This window comes from Chlorocebus sabaeus, chromosome 11, assembly GCF_047675955.1.
Source record: "Chlorocebus sabaeus isolate Y175 chromosome 11, mChlSab1.0.hap1, whole genome shotgun sequence".
NCBI lineage: Eukaryota > Metazoa > Chordata > Mammalia > Primates > Cercopithecidae > Chlorocebus > Chlorocebus sabaeus.
The window spans coordinates 116,334,844-116,362,144 of NC_132914.1; the positions used below are offsets into that span (position 1 = coordinate 116,334,844).

The 27,301-nt window shown below is 46.9% G+C and overlaps 1 protein-coding gene across 1 annotated transcript; it reads left to right on the plus strand.

Moving 5' to 3' along the window:
• The first annotated feature begins 8,737 nt into the window (after positions 1-8,737).
• On the plus strand, positions 8,738-26,655 carry HSPB8 (heat shock protein family B (small) member 8). Its single transcript, XM_008004894.3, has 3 exons — positions 8,738-9,676; positions 16,994-17,057; positions 25,614-26,655. Exons 1-3 carry the CDS (start codon positions 9,310-9,312, stop codon positions 25,771-25,773), a joined length of 591 nt encoding a protein of 196 aa, XP_008003085.1. The 5' UTR covers positions 8,738-9,309; the 3' UTR covers positions 25,774-26,655.
• The last annotated feature ends 646 nt before the right edge of the window (positions 26,656-27,301 follow it).

A 27,301-nucleotide genomic window follows, 5' to 3' on the forward strand; every position in this document is an offset into this window, starting at 1 on the left:
CAGCAGGGTCAGCCTACTCGTTACTGATGTTGACCACTATGATGCTGATGATCGTAGGGCAGAGGGAAGAAGAACTCACCCAAGGGTGCTGCCTACACAGAGCCAAGAGGCTCCCATGGGCTCCCAAGGTGCTTTCAACTGGCAGTGACAGACATCACTTCTGCTCACAACTCATCAGCCACAACTAGTTATATGGCTCCTTCCAACCACGGTGGCATCAGGAAGTGCATTGCTACCTCACAGGGGCCCAGAAAGCAGGAGGAGGAGGAGGAAGAGAAACCAGAAATGTTTGGCAAACAATGCTAGTTACAACCTCAAACCTCCCATTTCATTGAATCCTGACTATGGGTCAGGTACTGCTCTAGGTGGCAATGATACAGCCATGAACAATCAGACATAAGTCACTGCCCTCTGCCTGCATGGAGCTTACATTCTAATGGAGGCAGCAGAGAAACAAATAACTAGAGATGTAAAATGTTACTAGTAGTTAATGGCAAGTGCTGTGAGGAAAAGTAAACCAGCTAATGTGAGAGTGTGACTTATTAAGTAGTTAGAGAAGCTTTATCTGAGTAGTTGAAATATAAGTAGAGACACAAATGAATGAAGAGACCTGCCTTATGGAGACCTGGGGGAAGAGTGTTCCAAGCAGTGGGAACAGCAGGCAGGAAGACCTTCAGGCAGGAACATGCTTGATTCTTCCATCTGAGGGTCAGAAATGAGGACCCTATGATTGAAGCCCATGACCAAGGAGTGGGTATTAGCAGGAAATCCAGTGAGAAGGGTAACCAGGAGCCTTCCTTTTTTCTTCATAAAATTTTGTAGTATTGTCACCAGAAATGGGTCGTGATCCAGATCCCAAGAGAGGGTTCTTGGATCTCACGCAAGAAAGAATTCCAGGAGAGTCCATACAGTGAGGCCAAAGCAAGTTTATTAAGAAAGTAAAGGAATAAAAGAATGGCTACTCCATAGGCAGAGCAGCCCTGAGGGCCGCTGGTTGCCCATTTATGGTTATTTCTTAATTATATGCCAAACAAGGGGTAGATTATTCATGAGTTTTCTGGGAAGTCAGGGGTAGGGGGGTGGAGGGGTAGGGCAATTTCTGGAACTGAGGGTTCCTCCTCTTTTTAGACCATGTAGGTGTAAACATAACTTCCTTACATTGCCATGGCATCTGTAAAGTGTGATGGCGCTAGTGGGAGTGTCTTTTAGCATGCTAATGCATTATACTTAGCGAATAATGAGCTGTGATGACCAGAGGTCACTCTCATTGCCATCTTGATTCTGGTGGGTTTTAGCTGGCTTCTTTACGGCAACCTGGAACTTTGTGACCTGTATCTTGTGCCGATCTCCTATCTCATCTCAAAGACCTTGTGACCCAAGGTCTTTGTGACCTGTACCTTGTGCTGACTTCCTATCTCATCCTGTGACAGAATGCCTAACTTAGTGGGAATGCAGCCCAGCAGGTCTCAGTCTTATTTTACCCAGCCCCCATTCACCATGGAGTTGCTCTAGTTCACATGCCACTGACGGTATCTGAAATTCTTTCTATTGTTTATTTATTTTGTGAACCCCAAAAATCTGAAACACGTCTCAGTTAACTTAGAAAGTTTATGTTACCAAGGTTGAGGATACGCCTGTGATACAGCTTCGGGTGGACATGTGCCCAAGGTGGTAGGGGCACAGCTTGGTTTTATACATTTTAGGGAGACAGGAGACATCAATCAATATGTGTAAGATGTACATTGGTTCAGTCCAGAAAGGTGGGACAGCCAGAGGAGAAGGCAGGACAACTTGAAGAGGGGCAGGGGCTTCCAGGTCATAGGTAGATAAGAGACAAATGGTTGCATTCTTTCCAGTTTCTGATTAGCCTTTCCAAAGAAGGCAATCAGATATGCGTGTATCTCAGCGAGCAGAGGGGTGACTTTGGATAGAATGGAAGCAGGTTTGCCCTCAACTGTTCCCAGCTTGACTTTTTCCTTTAGCTTAGTGATTTGGGGGCCCCAAGATTTATTTCCCTTTCATAAACTGTTTATTGATACACATGAAAGCAGGGATTTTGCCTCATTTACTGCTTCATCTCTAGCCCCTCAGCTAGTGCTTTCCAAGTGAGAATGTAACAATTATGGAATGAATGAATCCGTGAGTCAATGAACAGACTGTGTCTCCCGCTCCCTGCATCTGACTCCTCCTCACATGTTCACTGAGTGGCGCCGCCATTCACCCCATTGAAAGGTCTGAAAACCGAGACATGCGTTTGACGAAACTTCTCTTCCCCTCTCACAGCAATCAGCAGTCAAAATGCTCCTGCTTCTTTAATGGATCATGATTATATCCACACTTGACCGCTCCTCAGCCAACAACACAGCCAAGGTTGCCATTTCGCTGGGACCACTGCAGCAGCCTCCTAGCTGGTCTCCCTAAAGCCCCTGTAAGATCTTCTCCAAAAGCAGACAGTGATTTTCGTGGAACTCAGTTCTCATCACAGCACACGCTCCTCCTCCAAAGAGTTCAGTGGTTCTTCAGTGTGCTTAGGACAAAGTCTAACCTCTTAATGGAGTCTGCAAGGTCCAGTGTGATCAAGGGCACACCTTGACTATTTCATCTCCCTGACTATTATATAGTCACCTCCCTGACTATTTCCCCTGATAATCTATGCTGACAGTTACTCAGGGAGATAGGCGTTGAGATCATCTCCATTTTACAGACGACAAGACAGAGGTTCAGAGAGACTAAGTTCCTTGCCCAAAGCAGCAGAGCTAATGGGATTCAAATCCATATCTGGTTGAGTTCCTACCCACTATGTTTTACTGTCTTCCTTAAGTGGGAAATGGCAGCCCGGTCACTTCCTGAAAATTCTGGTTAGTTGAGATATTGGTTCCCTCAACCTGGAAGAAGTATTTGAACCATGAAAGATCTCAGAGGCCTTGATTTAGGCTCAGGTGTAAGAAATAGAGCCCCTGAGAGCCTAGTTGCGGATGTCCCTTCTTGAGGATGGGTGGAGAGAGGGCAGGATGATCCTCTCCGTCCCATAGCTGAGCCCTGACTCCCTTCTGTTGGCGGCACCTGCAGCAGAGGGGAGCTCCTATTGAGCTTGCGGGGCCCCCAGCCCTGCCCCAGCTCCAAGTGGCTTTCATTAGTAACACGTAAGGATCCTCTGCTCGACGCACAATAGCTCCTCCCAGGCAGTCGTCACTCTCCCAAATGACAACGTGTTCCTGGTGTCATTTGTTCTGCTGAGAAAGTCTGGAAGGGCTGAAAGAGGTTTCAGAGAGAGAGAAGCCTAGCAAGAAGGTGGGGGAAGAGGTGGTCCAGTGACCTGAAGTTCTGCTGTGTTCTGCTGGTAGATCTGGGTTTGGAAGGCCAGTGCTCTGGCTGGGCATACACCAGGGGTCAGGTGGCACAGGCTCCCTGGGTAGCTGAAGGTACAGGTTTTGCAGCCAGTCATCCCGGATCTGACCCTGTGCTTTAGATTGTTCAACTGTAAAATGTGGTTAACAATAGGACTTCTACCTCCAAGGGTTGTTAGGAGGATTAAAAGAGGCACAACATACAGGGCATTTAGCAGAGCTTGGTACACGATAGTTCTCAAATAATGATGGGTATCATTACTTTCATTTTGTAGTTATTATTCACAAGATCACATAGTGGTTAAGAACACAGACTCTGGAGCTGGATTGCCTAGACGTGAATCCCAGCTTTGCCACTTAGTAGCTGTGTGACCTTGGGCAAGTTATTTAACCGTTCTGTGCTTTGATGTTGTCATCTGTGAATGGGGATAATAATACCTACCTTAGAGCAATTCACGTGAGAATTAAATAAGTTGATATATGGGAAACACTTACAATTGGTACTAAATGTTAAATACGTATTTATTATTATTATTATTACTACTATGATCATTATTTGCAAAGGTGGTCAGGGAAGGCAAATTCCTGGAAAGAATTTTGGAGAAAAATAATAGAAGAAAGCTAGAGCTCCAATAAATAAGTGTTACTTTCCCAGGATTGTGAGGGCGTAGGCTCATTTAGGGAGGGACTCATTGCAGGCTGTTTATTTTATTTTGTTTATTTATTCATTCTTGCCAGGGTGTGCGGCAGAGAAAAGAGGCCTGGGCTTGAAGTTCAGACAAACCTAAGTTCAGAATCCATAAGCTGGAGGCCTCGGGCAGGTCACTTCATGTCTTGTGCCTCAGTTTCCTTATCTGTAAAAAGGGAATAATGATAGCATAAAATCTTCAGGGGGCGGTGATGAAAATTAAAAAGAGCATGCTTGGGAAGCCTTGGTGCCTGGCACCTTCTATGGACTGCAGAAATATTAGTTAATATTCTGATGCTGTTACTGCATGTAGAGTCTACCCAGTGGGAGCTAGGCAATTCAGACCTAGGGTTGCTGATATGACATCATCTACTCATCCAAGATATGCTGGGCTTCCACAGTGCAGCAGGCACCCTCTAGGTGCTGGGGATGCCGCTATGAACACGACATCCAAGGTTCCTGCTGTATGGAGCCAAGTGTGCTGGAAATTCCATTAGTGTCATCGTAGGGGAGTCGGAGAAAGGAAAGAAATAAAAAGGCATGAGCATGCTTACTTCCTATTTTCTGGAGGATGTGCTGGGATCGAGGGCCACCCAAAAGAACCAACTCTGAGACGGGTCTTCAGACCCTGGGGAGGGGCTGGGGGCTGGGAATCCCCTAGGGGAGGGTGGGAACTTTTGTTTCTTACTACATTGAAAAGAAAAGGCACAGAATCTGGCAGCTGTAAGACACAGCTGTCCTACTTGGTCCTAGCTTCAGACCACCACTTCCCCCCAGTTTTGCACATGCAGGGTGATCTCATCCTCCTCCTGGGCTCTTTTGAGAATTAATAGTGGTATGCCCCATATGAAAGCTCTAAGAGGATGGCATCCAAGAGAACAATGCTCTGGTTCCCAGGATCTAACGTCCGTACCCTGCACCACAGTACCCTCTAAGGTCTCTTCTTCCCTGGTGGAACCAGCTTGGAGGCCCCTCCTTTTCCCGTGCCTCTCCTGAGCCTGGCGTCGTATTTTCACCTGATTGGTGACAGCCCATGGGGTTTAGTGACTACTTTCGTCGTGTGTTAGCTGACTCCTCACCAGGTGGCCAAGTTAGCAGGAGCAGCTGCCTCCCGCCTCAGCGTCCTGACATGAAGGGCTGGCTGGATCCAGAAATGCAATGAGAGCCCAAAGGGGAACAGGACACCAGGTAGTGTGGAAGGATCGCTGGGTAAGGCTTGGCCAATATTGTCTCATACCGGTTATTACCGTGCACTCCCGAGTCCCCCCGACTTGGATTCCAATCCTTGGTGGCTTCACCTCTCTGAACCACAAGGATTCCATAAGGTCATGGATGAAACTGTTGATCACAGGACTGGGTGCATGGTTAGTGTTCAATAAATGGGAGCCATGACTTTGACTTCAGAGGCAGTGTAGCAGATGAGACAAGAGCCAAACTGCCCAGGTTCGAATCCCAGCTCTGCCACTGACATAGGCATGTCAGGTAATCTCTCTGTGCCTTAGTTTCCTCATCTCTAAAATGTGTTTAATAAAACATCATTCCTGACAGTCATGGTGGCTCATGCCTGTAATCCCAGCAATTTGAGAGGCCGAGGGGGTGGATCACCTGAGGTCCAGAGTTTGAGACCAGCCTGACCAACACGGTGAAACTCCGTCTCTACCAAAAATACAAAAATTAGCCAGGTGTGGTGGCAGGTGCCTGTAATTCCAGCTACTCCGGAGGCTGAGGCAGGAGAATCACTTGAACCCGGGAGGGAGGCAGAGATTGCAGTGAGCCAAGATTGTGCCATTGCACTCCAGCCTGGGCAACAAGAGTGAAACTCCACCTCAAAATAAATAAATAAATAAATAAATAAATAAATAAATAAATAAATAAAACATCCTTCCTAGTAGGATTGTGGCGAGAAGTGCAAGAGTTTTAGGCACATACATTTAAAGTGCTCAGAACAGAAACTGGCATGGGACAAGTGCCCCATAAATGCTAATGATTGTTACTTCTATTTTCTACCTTTGCATCTTCTTTCTCCTCCCCCTCATCCTTGAAATGAGAAGGTGGATTAGGTCATCAGGTTCAGTTCCCTGCTCCTTCGCCAGGCTTCCCCTCCTTCTGGGTCCCCTGGTACCAACTAAGCCGCGTTTTAGGCAGAGGGGTCCTCTGGAGGTTTGGGGATGGCCTGGAAAGGGAGAAGAAGGGGAGTTTCTTCCTGAACATACCCCACCAGCAGACTTGCCAATAAATAAACACAGCCCCATCGGCACATAAACACACACTCACTCCTGCACCCACTCAAATCCACACACAAACTCATTCCACCCTGTCCCACGCACTCAGAAACCTCACCCCAGCCCCTGCCCAGGTCCCAGGCAGGGCTAGGTTTCCCTGGTGCGTCATGCGGCATGCAGTGATTCTCCCCACAACTGGTTTCCAACTCAGCCAGCCCCGCCCAGCTGTAATTACAGAGAAAGCAGAGGCTTCTGTGCCCAGCCATGACGTCAGCCCGAAGCTTCCAGCCTGATGAGCTCACCCCACATCCAGCGGGGGCCCAGTCACTCGGGACATGTCATGCCGTGGGGTCCCGACCATTCTTTCTCAGTGGGGAGGAGGGCAGGGGTCTCTGTCTGTCGGTTAAGCACAGATCCGGGATTCAGAACAACCCAGGTTCCCATCCAGTCTCTGCCACTCCATATCTGTGTGCAAGGGCCAAGGCTCCGCGCCTCTGTTTTTTCACCTGCAAAATGGGGGTGATGATAATACTGGCACTTAACTATTGAGTGAGGGTTTAACTCAGTAATGTCTGAAATGTACTAACTCTAAAAGCAGATGCACAGGAGGCAATGGGTGACAGTGATTGTTTTTCTCCATATTATTATTTTTAGCAAACTGCCTCATGCAAACACTGTTTAATATCAAAACAATTTCTCAACCTATGACTCACCGAATTCCTTAATATCCTCAACTTACCCTCATCTCATGAAGAAGGCAGGGCTGAGACCCGAAAGCCCACAGAGGGAAAATGACATGCCGAAAATTGTCTACCTGTTGCGGACAGATCAAAGATTAGAACCAAAGCCGAAGAGGCCTCCGGGTCAAAGGAGGATTTGTAAATTCATTCTTCCAGCTATGTGGTTAGAGCAGGAAAGTTTAGATTTGGGGCTTTGAGTTTCAGACCAGACATCCTGCCTGAGTATACTGCTTTTCAATAATTATCAGCATTAGCAGTCATAATAATAACAGAAGCTACTATTCATGAACACTTCTATGGTAGTTTTCTCATCTGTAAAATGGGATAATACTGGTACTCTTACCTCACAGGATTGCTGCTGGGGATTAAATGAGTTCATATTTATAAAGCCCATAGAGCAGGGCCTGGCATGTAGCAAACATTATGTAATTGATAACTCAAAATGGAAACTACAAAGGTGCCTATCAGACGGCTAGGTGCTGAAACAGAATTACCTCATGTATTCCTCATGGCACATCTGTGAATTGACTACTGTTACATCCATTTATAAGGAGGAAAACTGACAACTTGGAGGTGCCTGGGAATAATGTTACTGCCTATAAAGATACTTTGCTTGACCAAACATTAATCAGATTTCTGAATCTTCTCCTAAGCCCATCTGTGAGGTTCCTTATAAAAATTCGGTTTTGGGCCAGGTGAGGAGGCTCATGCCTGTAATCCCAGCACTTTGGGAGGCCGAGGCAGGTGGATCATGAGGTCAGGAGTTCAAGACCAGCCTGGCCAAGATGGTGAAACCCGTTTCTACTAAAATATACAAAAATTAGCTGGGCATGATGGCGGGTGCCTGTAATCCCAGCTACTCGGGAGGCTGAGGCAGGAGAATCGCTTGAACCTGGGAGGCAGAGGTTGCAGTGAGCCGAAATGGCACAACTGTACTCTAGCCTAGGGGACAGAGTGAGACTCTGTCTCAAAAAAAAAAAAAAAAAAAAAAAGAAAAGAAAGAAAGAAAAATTCAGTTTTGGCATGAACTCTGCTAAGTCTGTTTAGCAGCAATCACCCATCTTCGATTTCTGATCACCCTCGATATCTGATTAGTTTCTCCATCCTCCACCATCCCCCAGGTGACGCCTGAGCACCCTGGCCTGTCTTCAGCAAGCATCCTCTTAGGTTAGCTGAGCCTGAATCCCTCCGATCCCTGGACTTTCCTCCTAGTAATTTTCCATTCGCTGATCCCGCCCCCACCCCACCTGCTTCTTGCCTACAAATTCCCACTTACCTATGACCTACTGGGAATCAAATCTAATCTTTCTCCCTCACTGCAAAATCCCATTGCGGGGTCCTTACATCTATAGAGAAAGTTTCCCTGCCCAGTAAAGTCTTGCTTATCATACTTTGACAAGTGTCATATGAATACATATATATATATGTAAAATTTTTTGTTTTTTCTTTACCGCTCTCCCCAGAGGGCGTTGAGGCTTTAGGAGTTTGGCCACCTTGTAACTGGGGATTCCAACCTGGGACATCCTTCAAATCCACTGGGCTAATGTCTCTCTCTTCCCTTTCTGCAGGTCCCCAGGGGAAAGGCAGGATACGACACGCTCTGGGGAAGGTATTTCCAGAGGGTGACCTGAGCCCTCAGCCAGGCTAGGGGTTATTAATAGCCAGGCCTTAGTGCGCCTCTCCGGGAGGGCGGCTCCAGCGCCGGGAGCAAGCGGAGGGCGGAGCTGAGCGGAGTGGCCAGGGAAGGAGAGAGTGTCCAGAGAGGCTGGTTGAACTTGGACGCGGCCCCTCCCAGCTCCCCCCACAGCCCAGCTGTTCCCTCCGCGGATTCTCCGGGGCTGGTTCATCACCTCCGAATATTCCTGTGACAGGAGACGCTTGCAAAACCCGCCTCCAGTCTCCAGCAGCAAATAAATAGGCGGCTTGCAGCCCAGGAGGAGCCAGAAGAAGTTTCTAGGCGCGCGTGCCCTCGGTTTATTAAGCTCCTGGCTCCGCTCTAGACCTCAGCGGCTCTGGCTGCCAGCCTGAGCAGCCTGGGAGGACGGTGGCTTGCTGGTCTGTCGTGAGCAGTGCGAAGAGGGGCCCTCTGGGATTCTGCTGGACCTGCCTGGGGGTCACCTTTGGGGTCTGGGACCCCAGCCGAGGGGGCACAACCGTCCCTGGCAGTGGTTGGTTCTGCTTCTCCCTGCAGAAAAGCAGCATTTTCGGAAGCTGAAGAATAAGCTAGTCCAGCCACACCACCTTGTTGAGTGACCTTGGGCAGGGGTTCTGTCTCTCTGAGCCTCTGTTTCCCTCTGAGCTCAGCAGCCACCATGGCTGATGGTCAGATGCCCTTCTCCTGCCACTACCCAAGCCGCCTGCGCCGAGACCCCTTCCGGGACTCTCCCCTCTCCTCTCGCCTGCTGGATGATGGCTTTGGCATGGACCCCTTCCCAGACGACTTGACGGCCTCTTGGCCCGACTGGGCTCTGCCTCGTCTCTCCTCTGCCTGGCCAGGCACCCTAAGGTCTGGCATGGTGCCCCGGGGCCCCACTGCCACCGCCAGGTTTGGGGTACCTGCCGAGGGCAGGACCCCCCCACCCTTCCCTGGGGAGCCCTGGAAAGTGTGTGTGAATGTGCACAGCTTCAAGCCAGAGGAATTGATGGTGAAGACCAAAGATGGATACGTGGAGGTGTCTGGTAAGTCAGGGGTAGGAGGTCGGTGGGAGGCGGGGTGGGGCGGGGGAGTAGGCCTCAGCCCTGGGAATAGCCAGGAGAAAAGTTTCCTGAGAGCAGACGCTGGGACAGTGTGACACAGGTGACCTCAGGGCTCAGGAATGCAGCCCGCAACGTTATCTTTATGGAAAACTTCTCTCCCAGCTCCCAGCAGAGATCTTAACCTGCCTGACTCAGCTATTGGGGCCTTTGGGTGCTGATCAATCAGAGTACAGACAGGAAAATAGAAACCACGTTGGATATTTTGACAGAGGGCATTTAATATAAAGAACAGGTTAAGCAGATATCAAAAAATTAAAAAACAAAGAAGAAATGGGATTTCATGCACTCCAGCATCACAACACAGGGTCTAGAAGTTCACGTTAAGGCTGAGCAATGATAGTGTTAATATCCACAACTGGTTTCCAGTGAAACACCTCTCCTTGTCCCAGACAAGGAAACTGAGGCTTACCAGTAATTGTAGTAACGCTAACTGGTAACTCTGAGTGCTAACTATGTGCTCAGCACTTTGCTAAATACTGTTGCCTATCATATCTCAGCTAACACAACCACCAGAGGAGGTGGGTACTGTTTATCTTCTTTTTTTTTGCAGATGAGAAAACTGAGGTATGGAGAGATTAAAGTAACTTGTTCAAGGCCACCAAAGATTCAGACCCAGGCTGTCTGGGAATTAGGAGGCCAGAAAGAAGGAATGATTTACTGAGCACCTGCTAGGTGCCAAGGGCTGGGCTGACATTCTTATACTTCTTCCCCAAAATCACCCTCAGTCAAGTCCAGAGTAGCAGGGGTGTCTAGGCCCATCTTACAGTTGAGGAGGCTGAGGCCTAGGTGGGACTTGTTCACAGTCATGCCATGAGTCAGCAATAGGAGTGGAATAGGGACTGGGCCTATCCACAGCTTTAGGCTCAGGGCTCTCACAGCCACATCCCACCCTGGGAGAAAGAAACATACAAGGGGGAAAGAAAGAGAGAAGACAGGAAGCTCAGCCCCTGTTAAGTTGGGCAGCAGAAAAAGGTTTCTTTTCCTTCCCTCCCACTCCATTAAAAAGAATGTGTTCCCGGCAGAGGCTTGCCTTCCAGAAAATCAGTCAAAGCCATTGCAAACACAGGCTGGGCAGGAACAAGCCCCGGCAATGTTCAGGGGGAGTTTCAAGCCAGTCGTGGCAGAATTATAAACATCAGAGGCTCCAGTGGGTGTGGTGGGCTGGGAGACTTGCTGGGGCCACGTGCTGCTGACAGGGTCAGCCAGATCTCTGAGTTGGCTGGGAGCCAGGCACGAGTTCCGAAACTGGCTCCAACTCTAACCAGTGGGACGTGCAAATTACTTTACTTCTTTGTGCTTGTTTTGTTTCCTCATCTGGAAATTAGGATTCAAATGGTTATACCGTAAAGATTGTTGTATTAAATGAGGTGATGCTGTACGATGTGTACCTACCTGTGAACCCAGAAAATCTGAGACATATCTCAGTTCATTTAGGAAGTTTATTTTGCCCAGGCTGAGGACATGCCCATGACACAGCCTCAGGAAGTCCTCCTGTCGCGTGCCCAAGGTGGTCTGGGCACAGCTCAGTTTTACACGTTAGAGAGACAGGAGACATCAATCAATATATGTAAGAAGTACATTGGTTCCATCTGGAAAGGGAGGACAAATGTGAAGCAAAGGCAGGAAGATTTGAAGTAGGGAGAGGTTTTCCAGGTCACAGGTAGGTGAGAGACAAATCGTCGAGTTATTTTGAGTTTCTGATTAACCTTTCCAACGAAGGCAAGCAGCTATGCATCTATGTCAGTGAGCAGAGGGCTGACTTTGAATAGAATGGGTGGTAGGTTGGCCCTAAACAGTTCCCAGCTTGACTTTTCCCTTTAGCTTAGCGATTTGGGGGCCCCGAGATTTATTTTCCTTTCACATTTCTATGACCTGGAACACAAGGAATTAGTAGTATTATTGCCATCGTTGTTGTTATAATGCCAGGCATCCAGGAAGGCCCCAATAAATAATGAATAATAGATTCTCTTTGAAACCTGGGTTCAGATCCCAGCACTGCTGTTCACTAGCATGATGGATGTGCACAAGAAAGTCTTCTCATCCCTCTGAGCCTCATTTCTCCTATCTGCAGAATGGGATCATAATACTATCTGTCCTGCAAGAGTGTAGGAAAGATTACACATATGCAGACTATCTATGATCCCATATGCAGAGTGTCTATAAAATGGAGCTAATAATAGTGCTTGGCTGGCGTTCTGTAAACAGAACGATTATCACCATTCCTTCTGTCCTTGTTTTAATTAGGCTCTTAGATGCTTCCAGCCCAAGTCCAAGTGTCTTCCCTACCCTGTGGCCTCTCTAGGAGACCCTCTGTCCAGCCTGGAGGGCTTTTCACCATCCTCTTTTGTAGGTGCTTCATAACAGGTGGGGTCTGGCAGCTCCATGTTGAGATCTCAGCTAAGTATTTTACTAATCCAGAGGCTTTGGGTGAGTCATGCAGTCTCAGTTTCCGCATCTGTAAAATGGGGTCATTGGGAGCTTACATAAGACAAAGACAAAGCTTTTCAGACGTACAATTAGTGACGTCGGCTAGACAGAATCCAAATTCCCTGAGAGTCCATACAAGCGCTTTCAAAGAAGGAGTTTTAAAAAATAAAACTGATATCAGGAGCTCTATTTAAGAAGCAACTTTCGGGCCGAGTGCGGTGGCTCATGCCTGTAATCGCAGCACTTTGGGAGGCCAAGGCGGGAGGATCACTTGAGGTCAGGAGTTTGAGACCAGCCTGGCCAACATGGTAAAACCCTGTTCTACTAAAAACACAAAAATCAGCTGGGCATGGTGGCAGGCACCTGTAATCTCAGCTACTCAGGAGTCTGAGGCAGGAGAATCGCTTGAACCCAGGAGGTGGAGGTTGCAGTGAGCCGAGACCATGCCACTGCATTCCAGCCTGGGCAACAAGAAAAAAATTCTGTCTCAAAAAATATAAAAAATAAAAACAAATAAAAAGCAATTTTCAAGGGAAGTTGGAAGTCAGATCCAGTTTCCCACCCTGTACCACATAATGACAAATCCGTTCTTCCACAGGCATATGCTAAAGGCCTACATGTGGTGGCTCAGTGGTTCCTCATAAGGACCTCCTAGGAAGTGTGGGTAGGTTAACCCCATTATGCAGATAAGGAAACCGAGGCCCAGAGAAAGTAACTCACCTGGGATCACCCACTTCTCCCTGGCAGTGTCTGAGTTTCAATGTCAGGCCTCTCTGACTGATTCTGAGCCAGGATGGCTGGATCTACTTCTGGTGGTGTGATCCTGAGCAAATCCCACAGCCTCTGGAGCCTCAGTGTTACTGTTGGTCTTATGAAGAAGTAGACAAGATCAGAATTTACCAAAGTACTTCAAGTGGTTACTAGGCATCTAGAAACAGGAGCAGGAGAGTTCAGTCTTATATGGTACCAGTAAAAACAAAATTATAAACAGGTCTTCTCATTGCAGGACTTGTCAGAGCCTTTAAGTCACTAATGTAGTTTATGAATCTCTGAGAGGCAGCCCTGTCTTATCTGACCACGTATGAGTGTCTCATTCAAGGAAGTGTTTGGAACATGCTGGACTAGACAATTTCCAGTAAGCCCCAGATTCCCCTGCCTGCATCCTGCAACCACCAGCCAAGAGATGTTCCCTTCATGGGCCACTGGGCCAGACCCTGGCTAAGATAGAGACTGGAAAGCCCCAAGGCCTTATTGCCACCCCTTCTCCTTAGTCCCAGGGCCTCTGTCTTCCCTGGAAACAGCACCTTCTTTCTTTAGCTGGGCCAATAGTGTTCCACTTCCATTTCTCTGAGGCATGTTGAAAAAAGCATGTCTGCAAGGGGTCTCTGACTTCTAGCCTCTGGATGTATTTTTAAAAATCATAATAATTACTTTTTTCTGTTGACAAAAATAAAATGTCTTCATGATAGAATATGTAGTTAGGAAAGCAAAATAAGAAATTAAAAATCACTCATAATCCTTAAGCTGCCCCAATGGAAGTATACAAATGATAAGCAAATTGAGTTTCAAGATGATCCTCCTAAGGATACTCTCTCTCAATCAGGTTAACTCCACCTCCAGGCCCCTCTTGTGGAAATCTTGGAGCTTTCCCTGCTCAGAGATCCTCCCTTCCCTCAGCCCAACACCCTGTTTTCAGAGCAGACAGAGGCACCTAGTTTCTGAGAAGCAGTCCTTTCCCCAAACATCAAAATAAACCACAAGCATTGACCTTCACATGGTACTTTTACAACTTCAAAGCCATTCTGTGACTCGCCTGCATTTGCTTCCTACAGTCACCCAATAAGGTAGGTGCTGTCACTCCCATTTCGGAGAAGAATAAACTGAGGCTCAGAGACACTCAGAGATGTGCCAGGAAATGTCAGAGTAGAGACTTAAGTCCAAAACCCACTATTCCAGAACCTACCTGCCTGCTTTTGAATCTTTGCACCAGTCACTTCCAAGCTGTGTGACCTTGGGTACAGCACTTAACCTCTCTGAACTTCAGGTTTCCTATCTACAAAATGATAATAATGAAACTGCCTGCTTATATTATCATTTTACTATTATTATTTAAGGTTGTTGCAAAAAGTAAAGGAGTTGATATAGATAAGGTGCTTAGAACAGTGGCTGACACCAAGGAAGCACTGTATTACTTTGCTATTATTATTTATATCATCAGTTATTCTTCCCAGGACACCAGCATGCAGGAGGATTCTCGGATGCAAAAGGGCTGAGTCAGAGGCACTGGCCTGTCCCCAGGGGAAGCAGGTCTCCCGGCGCCCTGGCTATGGGGAGGGTACCAAAGAACAGACAGTGCTCTTCCGGGCACAGGCCTGTGTTAGAGCCAGGCAGCTGGTGGTCACGGAGTTGGCAGCACAGGATAGGTTGTTTAAGCGGCCACACATTCGCAGAATAGCATGTTCTGCTTAGCCAGACACTCCAGTTTAAAACGAATTTCTTTTCCTGAGAGCAATTTAGCAATACAGATTCAGCCTTCGAAATTCTGGAAGTTGGATTAGTCTTCAGTTAATCCTAAAGAAGTCACAGGGCCTGGTGTAAAGCTACAAGAATGTTCAGGGCCATGAAGTTCTCTCCAATGTTGGAAACTCCTCAGTGCCCCAAAGTAGGGGATTGGTTAAATTAGCTCCTATGTATTCCTCAATAGAACACTGCAGCCTTTAAAAATTATGTTGTCAAAGAATATTTGGTAATATGGAAAAGTAATTATAATGTGTTAGCAAGAGAAAAAATAAGTTCCAGACATAATGCAGAGAACTATCCCGTTTGATAGAATACTGATATACATGGATACTACATAACATTTACACATTTCTGAGAAACATAGAAAAGTCAGAACATATAAAATATACTATTAGTAGCTTCCTTGGGGTGACAGGATTATGGGTAGTTTTGATGGCTTTTTTTTTTTTTAATTTTTTCTTTTGTTGTTGTTGTTGTTGTTGTTGTTTTTAAATTTAGAGACCAGATCTCACTCTCTTGCCCAGGCTGGAGTGCAGTAGTGCATTATAGCTTACTGTAACCTCAAACTCCTGGGCTCAAGCAATCTTCCCACTTCAGCCTCCCAAATAGCTGGGACTACAGGCACGCACCATCACACCTGGATATAATAATAATATTAATTACTATTATTATTATTATTACTATTTTGAGACAAAGTCTCGCCCTGTCACTGGGCTGGAGTGCAGTAGCACGATCTCACCTCACTGCAACCTCCACCTCCCAGGTTCAAGCAATTCTCCTGCCTCAGCCTCCCAAGTAGCTGGGACTATAGGCATGCGCCACCACGTCCAGCTAATTTTTGTATTTTTAGTAGAGACGGAGTTTCACCATTGGCCAGGATGATCTCGATCTCTTGACCTCGTGATTCACCTGCTTCGGCCTCCCAAAGTGCTGGGATTACAGACATAAGCCACCACGCCCTGCCTATTATTATTATTTTTTAGAAACAGCGCCTTTCTATGTTGTCCAGGCTGGTCTCAAACTCCTGGCTATAGGAGTGAGCCACCATGCCCCGCCTATTTTCTACATTTTCTAACATACACGTGCATTATCTTAAAGCACAAAAAAGCTGTCAACAAAGAAATAATTAAAAGTAATTAGCTATAAGTTGTCAGTTTAAAAAAAATCTGGACTGCTATATTCAACAAAGTTATTTACATTCTAGATTTCAAGGCCTCTCAGAAGCACCTCCCTGTGTAAATGAGAGTTCTTGTCTCCAGAAGGTGGCCCCACAAATGAGGACTGAAAAGTAACAGCCGAATGGCCCCACTGTTGTACTAATCTTGTTTGTTTAAAGAGAAACTAGAGCCACCCTCTTTATTAAAGAAAAACAGAATGAGGAGAGACTGAGAGAATTAGAAGGTGCTATATACGTTACTAGATCAAAACCAGTTTAGGCCCAGGCCTTCTCGTAATTTCATCTTTCTCCTCCCTAAGGGGGTTGGGAAGCCCTCTCGTCCCGCAGGGTAAGAGGCAGGAGGGCTGGTGGAATTTCACATCCACAGTGCTCTTAGGAAAAGCTGGGCATTTTTGGTACATTGAAGCATTCTTTTTCCAGGCTGTGCTTTCACTACTGGCTACAGATAATGTGGCTTAAAGAGCTAAGCAGGAGCTGGAACAGACAGAAATTCAAGAGCAGAGGGGCGTCAGGCCCTAGAACTTGGCCTAGACTCAGAGAGAGCTGATTCGAAGCTCAGAGCCACCACGGACCTGCTGGGTGACCCCGGATCCATCACCAGGCCTCAGTTTCCATGTCAGGAATCAAAGGGAGAACGACATCTGGGCTCAGAGTTAGGAAAGCACTCTGTTGGCTGTAAAGCAAGCTACATGGCTGAGTTGCCCTCAGCACATGACCCCACTTCAAGCCTGCCACCCAGTCTGGGATGTCAGCCCCACAGTTCTACTGGCAAGTTAGAGAAGAGGAGTCAGGTGGGAGACTGGGAAGATTTGGTACAACACATGGCCCAGCTTCTGTGATTTCCTCAGACTAACCCTTCATTACCTACAAACCACGGTCAACGCCTCCTTTCCATCAATTTCCTTATTTCACCTTCATAGCCAGCCTTGGAGGTAGACTTAAGTGGGTCTGTATGGCAGACAAGGTCCTTGAGGCTTAAGAGAACTGGAGTCTCTAGGGTAGACCTAAGCCACACAGCAAAGCAGGTCCAGGTCCAGGATTTGAACCCAAGTCTGAGTCCTAAAGGATGCCCAAGGAACATAGATGCTGACACACCACACTTTTCTTCCTTCCAGGCAAACACGAAGAGAAACAGCAAGAAGGTGGCATCGTTTCTAAGAACTTCACAAAGAAAATCCAGTGAGTAACCTGGAGTCACGGAGCTCAGGGTGGGAGTGGAGGAGGGGGCACACCTGGGACCCATGATCTGGGGTCTCTCCCTCTTGGGCATCTCCCTTTTAAGATATGTCCTTGGGGCAGGGAATTGAACCCTCACACCTAATGAGAAGGAAGTGTCCCAGCAGACCTGTAATAGGGTCCCAGAAGGGGTAGCACATAGATTGCATCATCTCATCTGCTTAGTGCCCTGTGAGGTGGGTATTAAAAACCCCATTTTATTTATTTATTACTTATTTATTTATCTGGAGACCAAGTCTCACTCTGTCACCCAGTCTGGAGTGCAGTGGTGTGATCCTGGCTCACTACAACCTCCACCTCCTGGGTTCAAGTGATCCATGTGTCTCAGCCTCCCGAGTAGTTGGGATTACAGGCATGTGCCACCATGTCTGGCTAATTTTTTGCATTTGTTTAGTAGAGATGGGGTTTCCCCCATGTTGCCCAGGCTGGTCTCGAACTCCTGGGCTCAAGCGATGCACCCACCACAGCCTCTCAAAGTGCTGGGATTAGAGGCTTGAGCCACTGTACCCGGGGAACAACCCCCTTTTGTAGACTAAGCATCTGAGGGTAAGTGAGACAATGCCTTGTCCATAATCACACAGCCCCTACCCACGGGGCATAGCTGAGGGAGGACCCCTGTCACCAACCAGAAAGACTATCCCCTGATTCCCCAAATGCTCCAGCAGAATATCTTGCAGACTGCTTGCTCTGCCTCTGCCCTGCTGGGAGAATGAGCACCTTCTCTAGAGCATCCACAAAAATGAAGCTGGAAAGTGTCCTGAGAGCACTGCATACTACCCAGAGGGGTTTGGAGGCTGAGAGATTGGGACAGAGGAAGGGCTATTTTGCTGAGTGGAAGGAGTAGAGGGGATTCATGTTTAACAGGGAAAGCTGGGGGACCATGAGAGCAGCCAAAGACAATCAGGCTGAGGCCATGAACCGAAGCTACCATGAACCCCTAACTGGCAGTACCTATAGGGAGAAGAGTTGCACAGTGTGGTCATGATGGCCGCACTTAAACAACTGCCAGGTGCTTCATACATACCTTCTCTCTAATCAGCAATCAGCGTCACTCCACTGTGTGCATTTCTGGCCCTAAACTCTCTCTCTCTCGCTTTTTTTTTTTTTTTTTTTTTTTTTGAGATGGAGCCTCGCTCTGTCGCCCAGGCAGGAGAACAGAGGCACGGTCTCAACTCACTGCAACCTCCGTCTCCTGGGTTCAAGCAATTCTGCTGCCTCAACCTCCTGAGTAGCTGGGATTACAGGTGCATGCCACCATGCCTGCCTAATTTTTGTATTTTTAGAAGAGACGGGGTTTCACCATGTTTGACCAGCCTAGTCTTGATCTCCTGACTTCAAGTGATCTGCCCACCTCTGCCTCCCAAAGTGCTGGGAGTACAGGTGTGAGCCACTGCGCCCGACTCCTAAACTCTTTTCCAAGCCATTGTTGCATTTAGCCTTTGCAGCAAAAGTGTGCATCGGGAAGAAGAGACATGACCCTCCTTGCAATACAGGGAAACTAAGTCTCCCACAGGTGAAAGGACATACCCAAGGTCTTTAAAACTAGAATTTAGAAGGGCCCAGAATAGATCCCTGACCTCTGAGTTCCACGCTCAGTCCTTGAGCAAGGAATGCTGTTTCCTCATCTGTGAAAGGGATGCTGATTCCAGCCTTGCAGGGTTCCTGGCTGAAAGTGACATGAGGTCACGGCCCAGCATAGGTCCTCATAAGTGGCAGTTCATTATTACTATTGTTGTTGTTGACTCTTGACTTCTCCATCAGCCTTTGCGAAGACCTTGTGTTTCTGGAGAGATCACACTAGCTGAATTCTGAGGCTTCTTCCAGCTTTGGGATTCTACATTCCTGTCTTTTGCCCCACGTGTCCGTCCCTGGCCCTCCCAGAGCCTCTGCAGTTCTTGGAAGCCTGTGGACACTTCCTGATAAGGCAAACGCCAAACCGTTTGTTCTTCATGTTCGCTGGCTTGCCTGACATCTCCATGCCCCACACCTCTCCCTGGTGTAGCAAGCAGATTAAACATTGCTGAAGGGAGAGGAAGGAAGGCAATGAGGAAGCTGATGTCAAGGCTCAAATGAGGTCTCAGGGTGGAGTCACAAGCAGGGCATAGCTGTAAAAGGGAATGAGTGAGAAAGAAGTGAATTAATCATCTTAAAAGGGATTTGTGTGTGTGTGTGTGTGTGTGTGTGTGTGTGTGTGTGGATTTCACAAGCTCCAAGGCCTTAGGGGAGATAGCTCACTGGAAGTAACCTGATGAGAAATGCCTGAAATTGAAATTGCTCCAAGCTGGTGCTCAGCTGCTGAGCTGGGCTAGTTGTTAAAATATTCAGCGGTTCCCAAACTTTTTGGCACCAGGGACATTTCATGGAAGGCAATTTTTCCATGGACTAGGGGATGAAACTGTTCCACCTCAGATCATCGGGCATTAGATTCTTATAAGGAGCACACAACCTAGATCCCTCACATACACAGTTCACAATAGGGTTCAAGCTCCTGTGAGAATCTAATGTCACCGCTGATCTGACAGGAGGCGGAGCTCAGGCAGTAATGCTGGCTGAACTGCTGCTCACCTCCTGATGTGCAGCCTGGTTCCTACCAGGCCACAGATGGGTACTGGTCCATGATCCAGGGACCCCTGAATATTGGCTAGCTATTGCCCTGAGCCCTCCCTAGCCAACCCCAGTCACTCTAATTGTGTCCCCAGGACCCTCTAAACCTCTCCACCTTCCAACAACTAAAGGGTCCCAGGACCCTCCTCCATCATTATGACATGCACTCATCCCTTCTGAATGGTCAGTGCCCAGCTGCACCAGTTGTTAAATATTCTGAATCTCAGCTCCGGGAGCAGGGAGTCCTGGCTCCATGAGAAAGTGGGTGGGTAACTTGGGGCAACTTGCTTAACTGCCCTGACCTTCCACTCCTGCGTCCCTGCGTCCCTGCATGGAGGGGTTGTGATGGGAGTAAGAGGATGTGTATCATGCATGAAGCATGGAATACAGACTCAGGGCTTGGTCCGTGGGAATTAATATTATGAAAAGGCTTCACAAGGCTGGACTCACACTCCAGCAGCTGGGGCTCCCGGGAGCTCCTGGCTCTGCCCAGACTCTAGACACCAAGGATTCGAACTGGAGTCTGGGACACCTCTGGACCAATCTCAGGAGGCCTCGTTGTCTCCTCTCCCAGGGAAACCTCCGGTCATTAGAGGACAGGGAGATTTCTTCAGCCAGGCTGAGATCCTTGGAGATTTCCACCCAGGCAGGATGCTGCAGCTGTTTGCCTTAACTATGGCAAGGAAATTCATCCCAACACATCCATCTCTGTGTGAAAAGCCCCATTTGGACTGAGTAAGGAGGAGAGGGAGAGGTCTTGGGTTTCCTATCAGGCTGGGGGCAGGGCAAGGACTGCAGCTGGCCTCTTTTCCACACTCAACCTGGATAAGAGAACAGGAAGACGAGGGTGCAGGAAATTACCAAGGGAGGATGCCTGGAACCAAAGCAAACTTTATTTTCCTGGTTCTACATCTTCCCAGATATCTGTTCTGCCACTTACGACACCTATGACATGCCCAGAACCATGCTAAGAGGTTTATAGATTTAATTTTATTTAATCTTTAGAAGAATCCTATTGAGTAGGTTTGTTTTGTTTTGTTTGTTTTTTTAGAGATGGAGCCTGGCTCTGTCACCTGGGCTGGAGTGCAGTGGCGCGATCTCAGCTCACTGAAACCTCCATCTCCCAGGTTCAAGCAATTCTCCTGCCTCAGCCTCCCAAGTAGCTGGAACTAAAGGCATGCGCCACCACACCCAGCTAAATTTTTTTTGTATCTTTAGTAGAGACGGGGTTTCACCATGTTGGCCAGGCTGGTCTCAAGCTCCTGACCTTAGGTGATCCGCCCGCCTCGGCCTCCCAAAGTGCTGGGATTCCAGGCGTGAGCCACCATGCCTGGCCTTGAGTAGGTATTATCAAGCCCATCTTGTGGATAAAGAGACTGAAGCTCAGAGGAGTAATGGGATTCAACTAAGGTCACACAGCGAGTAAAGAACAGATCTGGAATATAGTATTATTAAGCCTTAAAATAGAAGGAGGCTGGGTGCAGTGGCTCATGCCCGAAACCCCAGCACTTTGGGAGGCTGAGGCGGGCAGATCACTTGAGGCCAGGAGTTCGAGACCAGCTTGGCCAAGATGGTGAAACCCCATCTCTACTAAAAATACAAAAATTAGGTGGGTGTGGTGGTGCACACCTCTAATCCCAGCTACTCGAGAGGCCGAGGCAGGAGAATCACTTGAACTCAGAGGCAGAGGTAGCCGTGAGGCAAGGTCGCACCACTGCACTCTAGCCTGGGTGACAGAGGAAAAAAAAGAAGGAACTACTGCCACTGGTAGCAGCATGGATGGAGTGAGGACATTCTGCTAAGTGAAATAAGAAAGACACAGAAAGAGAAATCCTGCATGATTTCACCATATGTGGAATCTAAAATAGTCAAGCTTGCAGAAGCAGAGAGTAGGGTGGTGGTTGTCAGAGGCCAGTGTGGGGGGGAGAATGGGGAGATGTTGGTCAAAGGGTACACAGTTTCAGTTTCGCCAGATAAGTAAGTTCTGGGGGGCTAATGTACGGCATGGCAATGATAGTCTATGATACTACATTATATATTCAAACTTTGCAGGTAGCATTGCAAATTAATCTTCTTAAATGTAATCTTCCCAACACACACAGATACACAAAATATATGTTAATTAGCTTGACTCTGGTGATCACTGTATTCACCACGCATATGTACATCAAAACATCAAGTTGTATACCATGTATATATAGATATATACAGTTTTATATGCCAATAATATCTCAATAAAGCTGTTTTTTAAAAAAGAGCAGATTGGGACCTGAGCACAGCTCTCAACTTGCAAAGTCCATGACCTTCCTATTTGGTTAGGGGAAACCAAATTACAGTCATTTGCAATACCGTCATTCGCATCCCGTCTTCACTATTTTTTGCCTTATATGCTTACATTGCTGTACCATGATTTACTAAAGGTTTATTTTTTCTTTTAGATCAACTCATTTTTGATAAAGTTAAATTCTCATCACTAAAATGTTCACTGAGGAAGGCAATCATGAAATAAATCCAATGAAAGCAAAATGTGGTTAAATTCTAACTAGATAATATTTCCTGCCTACGGGCCTCAGTTCTTTCGTTGTTAAAAAGGGAAGGTAGCAAGTGATAGAGGCTAAAGGCGTTAAAGGCATATTAGTACTTAGCAGAGACATTGCTTCAGATGTAAGTAGAAGCACTGAAAGAGAAATGAAGAGGAATTACTTCCCACCAAGTGGGTTCAACATGCAAGTCACCTGGTGAGAGACCTTGGGCATGTCTATCTCTCTGAGCCTCAGTTTCCCCATAAGTTATATGAGACCATTGTCATGGACAATCAGGAAGATCCCCTGGGACCCTGATACTCTGTGGTCCAATGATACCGCAATTTGTATGATACTCCATCTTGTTGTCAAGATGCCAACATGTAAGGGCAAAGACTGCAACGTAATTCTCACACCACCCTAAGAGGTGGATACTATTATTGCCCCCCCCTTTTCTGCAAAGAAATAGGTTCAGAGAGGCAAGATCACCAGCCCCATGCTCTGTGGTCAGGAAGAGTCAGAATCTGAATGCAGGTTGGCCTGCCTGCAAAACCCATGCTCTAGGCCATAGCTACCCTGTCACACTGTGCCTAGTGTGCCCTGGGCTGGTGTGCACATGCTTGAACAGTCAGCCCATTCCCAGCAGTGGGAGGGAGCTGTAAACTTTTGACCTTGTCTCTGCTTCAAAATCTTGACTTGGCAGCTTTCTAGTTCCCTCTTTTTCTTCCAAATGTGCTTCCCAGAAGCACCGTTGTTCATCTCCATGGTTCCAATTTGGCAAGGAATCTCCTGGGTAGATATGGCTCATGTGGCTACAGGATGCTGTACACACAAAAAAAGAAAGGAAGGAAGGAAGGAAGGAAGGAAGGAAGGAAGGAAGGAAGGAGGGAGGGAGGGAGGGAGGGAGGGAGGGAGGGAGGGAGGGAGGGAGGAAGGAAGGAAGAAAGGAAGGAGGGAGGGAGGGAGGGAGGGAGGGAGGGAGGGAGGAAGGAAGGAAGGAAGAAAGGAAGGAAGGAAGGAAACTCCCCGGCCCCTCCAGAAGGAGTCCTGCCTATGAATAGGAACGGGCTTACTTCATGCCTTGGTTCTTTCATCGAGACCCTTGTATTTACAATAGGCAGAGATAATATGGACAAGTGGAAAGATTTTGATTGAACTTCTGGGCCTTCCTGCCATAGTCCTTCTTTCAAATATCTGGTGCTGGGGGAGGCAGGAGAGCATCACAGTCAGGTACTCTGAGTTTGGAGACCAGGATTCCAGTTCTAGTTCCTTTCTGCCGTTTGCCAGCTGAGCGACCTTGGGCAAAGCAGTTCACTTCTCTGAGCCTCAATTTCCTCATCTGTAAGATGGGGATAGCAATGGAATAATCTGCCTGGTGGGATTATTGTTAACACCAAAACGATATGATTCAGCTAAAGTACCTGGCACATAGAAAGTACTCAGAAGGTCATGGATTTCATGATTAAAAAAAATAATGGCACCCCAATGAGACCACTACATGTCCTCACAATTTTAATAGTTTGTTGAAGAAACCAAATTCTCAATAGTCTCATTCACTCAAAGCAATCCGAAAATCATAAAAATACCTTATTAGGGCCAAGGCAGGCGGATCATGAGGTCAGGAGATCAAGATCATCCTGGCTAACACGGTGAAATCCCGTCTCTACTAAAAAGTACAAAAAGTTAGCCGGGCGTGGTGGTGGGGGCCTGTAGTCCCAGTCACTCGGGAGGCTGAGGCAGGAGAATGGCGTGAACCTGGGAGGCGGAGCTTGCAGCGAGCCAAGATCGCGCCGCTGCACTCCAGCCTGGGTGACAGAGCGAGACTCCATCAAAAAAAAAAAAAAAAAAAAACCTTATTAGAACTTGTACCAGATTTAGGTTTAGAAATTCCATCTTCAATGCTTTCTCACTTATTGAGCTTGTCATTTGATTTCCCCCAAGTCTCTGTTTTGTGATCTGTAGAATGGGCATATTAATGCTTACCTCTTAATCATCCTCTTATAATACTCCAACCAGGTATTGTCTATAATTGAGTTTTAAGGACAAGATAATTGGCTGGTCTCGGTGGTTCATGCCTGTAATCCCAGCACTTTGGGAGGCCGAGGTGGGTGGATCACCAGATCAGGAGTTCAAGACCAGCCTGGCCAACATGGTGAAACCCCATCTCTACTAAAAATACATAAATTAGCCAGGCGTGGTGGTGGGTTACTGTAATCCCAGCTACTCAGGAGGTTGAGGCAGAATTGCTTGAACCCGGGAGGCAGAAGTTGCAGTGAGCCAAGATCGTATCACTGCACTTCAGCCTGGGTGACACAGTGAGACTCTGTTTAAAAAAAAAAAAAAATGAAGAAGAAGAACAAGATAATAATGATCTGCTAAGTGATTGTATTAGTCCGTTTTCACACTGCTGATAAAGACATACCTGAAACTACATAATTTATTAAAAAAAAAAAAAAAAGAGGTTTAACGGATTCGCAGTTCCATGTGGCTGGGGAGGCCTCACAATCATTGCAGAAGGTGAAAGGCACATCTTACACGGCAGCAGACAAGAGAGAAAATGAGAACCAAGCAAAAAATCTTATCAAACAATCAGATCTCGTGAGACTTATTCCCTACCATGAGACCAGTACGGAGGAAACTGCCCCCCACCCATGATTCAATTATCTCCCATCAAGCCCCTCCCACAACACGTGAGAGCTACAATTCAAGATGAGATCTGGGTGGACATAGCCGAACCACATCAGAGATACTTAGGGCATAAACAAAATCAAGGCTTATTTTGAATACCATAGAGTATGTTGCCATCTGAAATCTACATGTGGCCAACTTGGCCCCTTTTATCCACCAAGGTGCTTAGTGCTTGCATCACCCTTAATGCATTTTGTAGTGAAGCACTCTCCAGCAAGCACACGTCAGATGAAAATGTGTTGCCTGCTATGCATAACACCCTACTTGCGCTCTATAAAGGGATGGTAGTGGTGCCATTTCTGCTAGTAATTGTGGCTAGTAGTGGGTATTAAGGTGAAGACTTCAACCTGGGACCAAATATGTGGTCCACAGCTCTCTTTTAAGTTAAGAACTACTGTTCAAACAGCACTTTACCATTTCAAAGCATACTCAGACTCTGAAGTTCAAATACTCGGCAAGTTCAATATTATTATCCTCATTTTGCAGATGAGAAAACAAGCTCAGAGCAATGGAATAATCTTCCCAAGACCACACAGCTAGAAAGGGGTAGAGCCAGGATTCAAACCCAGCATTAAATGTCCCCAAAGCCTAAGCTCTTATCAAAAATATTTCCTCTCAAGTGAATAAAATAATGTTTAAGCTATATTAACAATAATAAATGAATAAAATCATATGTTTCTCCTAGGCTTCCTGCAGAGGTGGATCCTGTGACAGTGTTTGCCTCACTTTCCCCAGAGGGTCTACTGATCATCGAAGCTCCCCAGGTCCCTCCTTACTCAACATTTGGAGAGAGCAGTTTCAACAACGAGCTTCCCCAGGACAGCCAGGAAGTCACCTGTACCTGAGATGCCAGTACTGGCCCATCCTTGTTTTGTCCCCAACCCTAGGGCTTCTCTGATTCCAGGGTACATTACTTTAGCTGAACTCAGATTTAGTGCAAGTAAAATGTTGGGGGGTGCGGGGGTGGGGACTGACCACAGATTCCCTGGATAGTGTAGTGGTAGATTTTTCCACAAGATAGCGCAATTGGCAAACCATGCTTGGTTGCGTTAGGACAAAATCCTAGTTTTTCTTTCTTTACCTTTTCTATCTTGATGAAAATGTTGCACATTCTATAGTTGCAAAACACATAAAAGGGGACTTAACATTTCACGTTGTATCTTACCTTGCAGTGAATGCAAGGGTTACTTTTCTCTGGGGACCTCCCCCATTACCCAGGTTCCTACTTTGGGCTCCCAATTCCCATGGCTCCCAAACCATGCTGCATGGTTTGGTTAATGAAATCCAGTAGCTAACCCCACTGTACTTCCACATGCCTGGCCTACAAAGGGTGATATACAGGTCTTATATCCCTATATGGAATTTGTCCATCAATCACATTAAAAAAAACAGTGCCTTCTGCCCTCTGCCCAGATATTTCCAGCATGTTCCCAAGGTTTCCAAGTTAGCCCTCCCTAAGGACTCTGGGAGCCTCTCAGTTTATGATCTGGCCAAGGTCCCCATTTTCTTCTGTCCCCTCTGTTTAAGTCGGGATTTTTACAGAGGGAGCTGTCCCCAGACAGCTCCATCAGGAACCAAGTAAAGGCCAGATAGCCTGACAGATAGGCTAGTGGTATTGTGTATACGGGAGGGACGTGTGTGTCATTGTTATTTGAGTTATGCTGTTGTTTAGGGGGAAATAACAGTAAATAATAATAACAGTAAAAATAAAGGAGCTGACGTTCTTAGCCTCGTGTGGTTCTTTTAATGAGGAACTAAATGTAATACCACCTAGATATACAACATCAGTTAGCAATTCTGTGGCTTAAAGTAATGTTTCCTGATGAATAGTGGCTTAAATGATATAAATAGCTGTTTTCTAACTTCACAAAAAGTTTAGAGGTAAGTAGATAGAGAGTTTCTTTTTCAACTGCTATGCCACAAAGAGCCCAGGATATTCCCATTTTTTTCTCTGGCGTCTCTGACAAGTTTACATAGTCACAGTCTATCCTCATGGTTGCAAGATGGCTGCAGCAGCTCCAGGCATCTCATCCTCATATGACATTGTATGGGAATAGAAGGAAATCATAAAAAGGTATTATCACCTAGCTTCTTTTATCAGCGAGCAGGATATTTTCCAGAAGCTCCCAGCAGACTTCTTTTTCTATCTCATTGGCCAAAAGTGGGTCACATGCCCACCCTCAGACCAATTTCTGGCAAAAGGGAAAAGGATGATCATGACAGGCTTGGATCAACATCTTCTGAGGCCAGGAATACTGCTGCCTGAACAAAACAAGGTTCTGTTAGGAAGGAGGAAAGAGGCCTAGCAGTTCTGAGGGCAATTAACAGTGTTGTGGCTGCCACGGGTTTCGATGCTGCCAGGAACACAGATCC

Coding starts and splice junctions, on each gene's coding strand:
- HSPB8 (XM_008004894.3), top strand. CDS start 9,310: ATGGCTGATGGTCAGATGCCCTTCTCCTGCCACTACCCAAGCCGCCTG. Junction 9,677..16,993: donor TGGATACGTGGAGGTGTCTG/GTAAGTCAGGGG, acceptor TCTTCCTTCCAG/GCAAACACGAAGAGAAACAG. Junction 17,058..25,613: donor AACTTCACAAAGAAAATCCA/GTGAGTAACCTG, acceptor TGTTTCTCCTAG/GCTTCCTGCAGAGGTGGATC.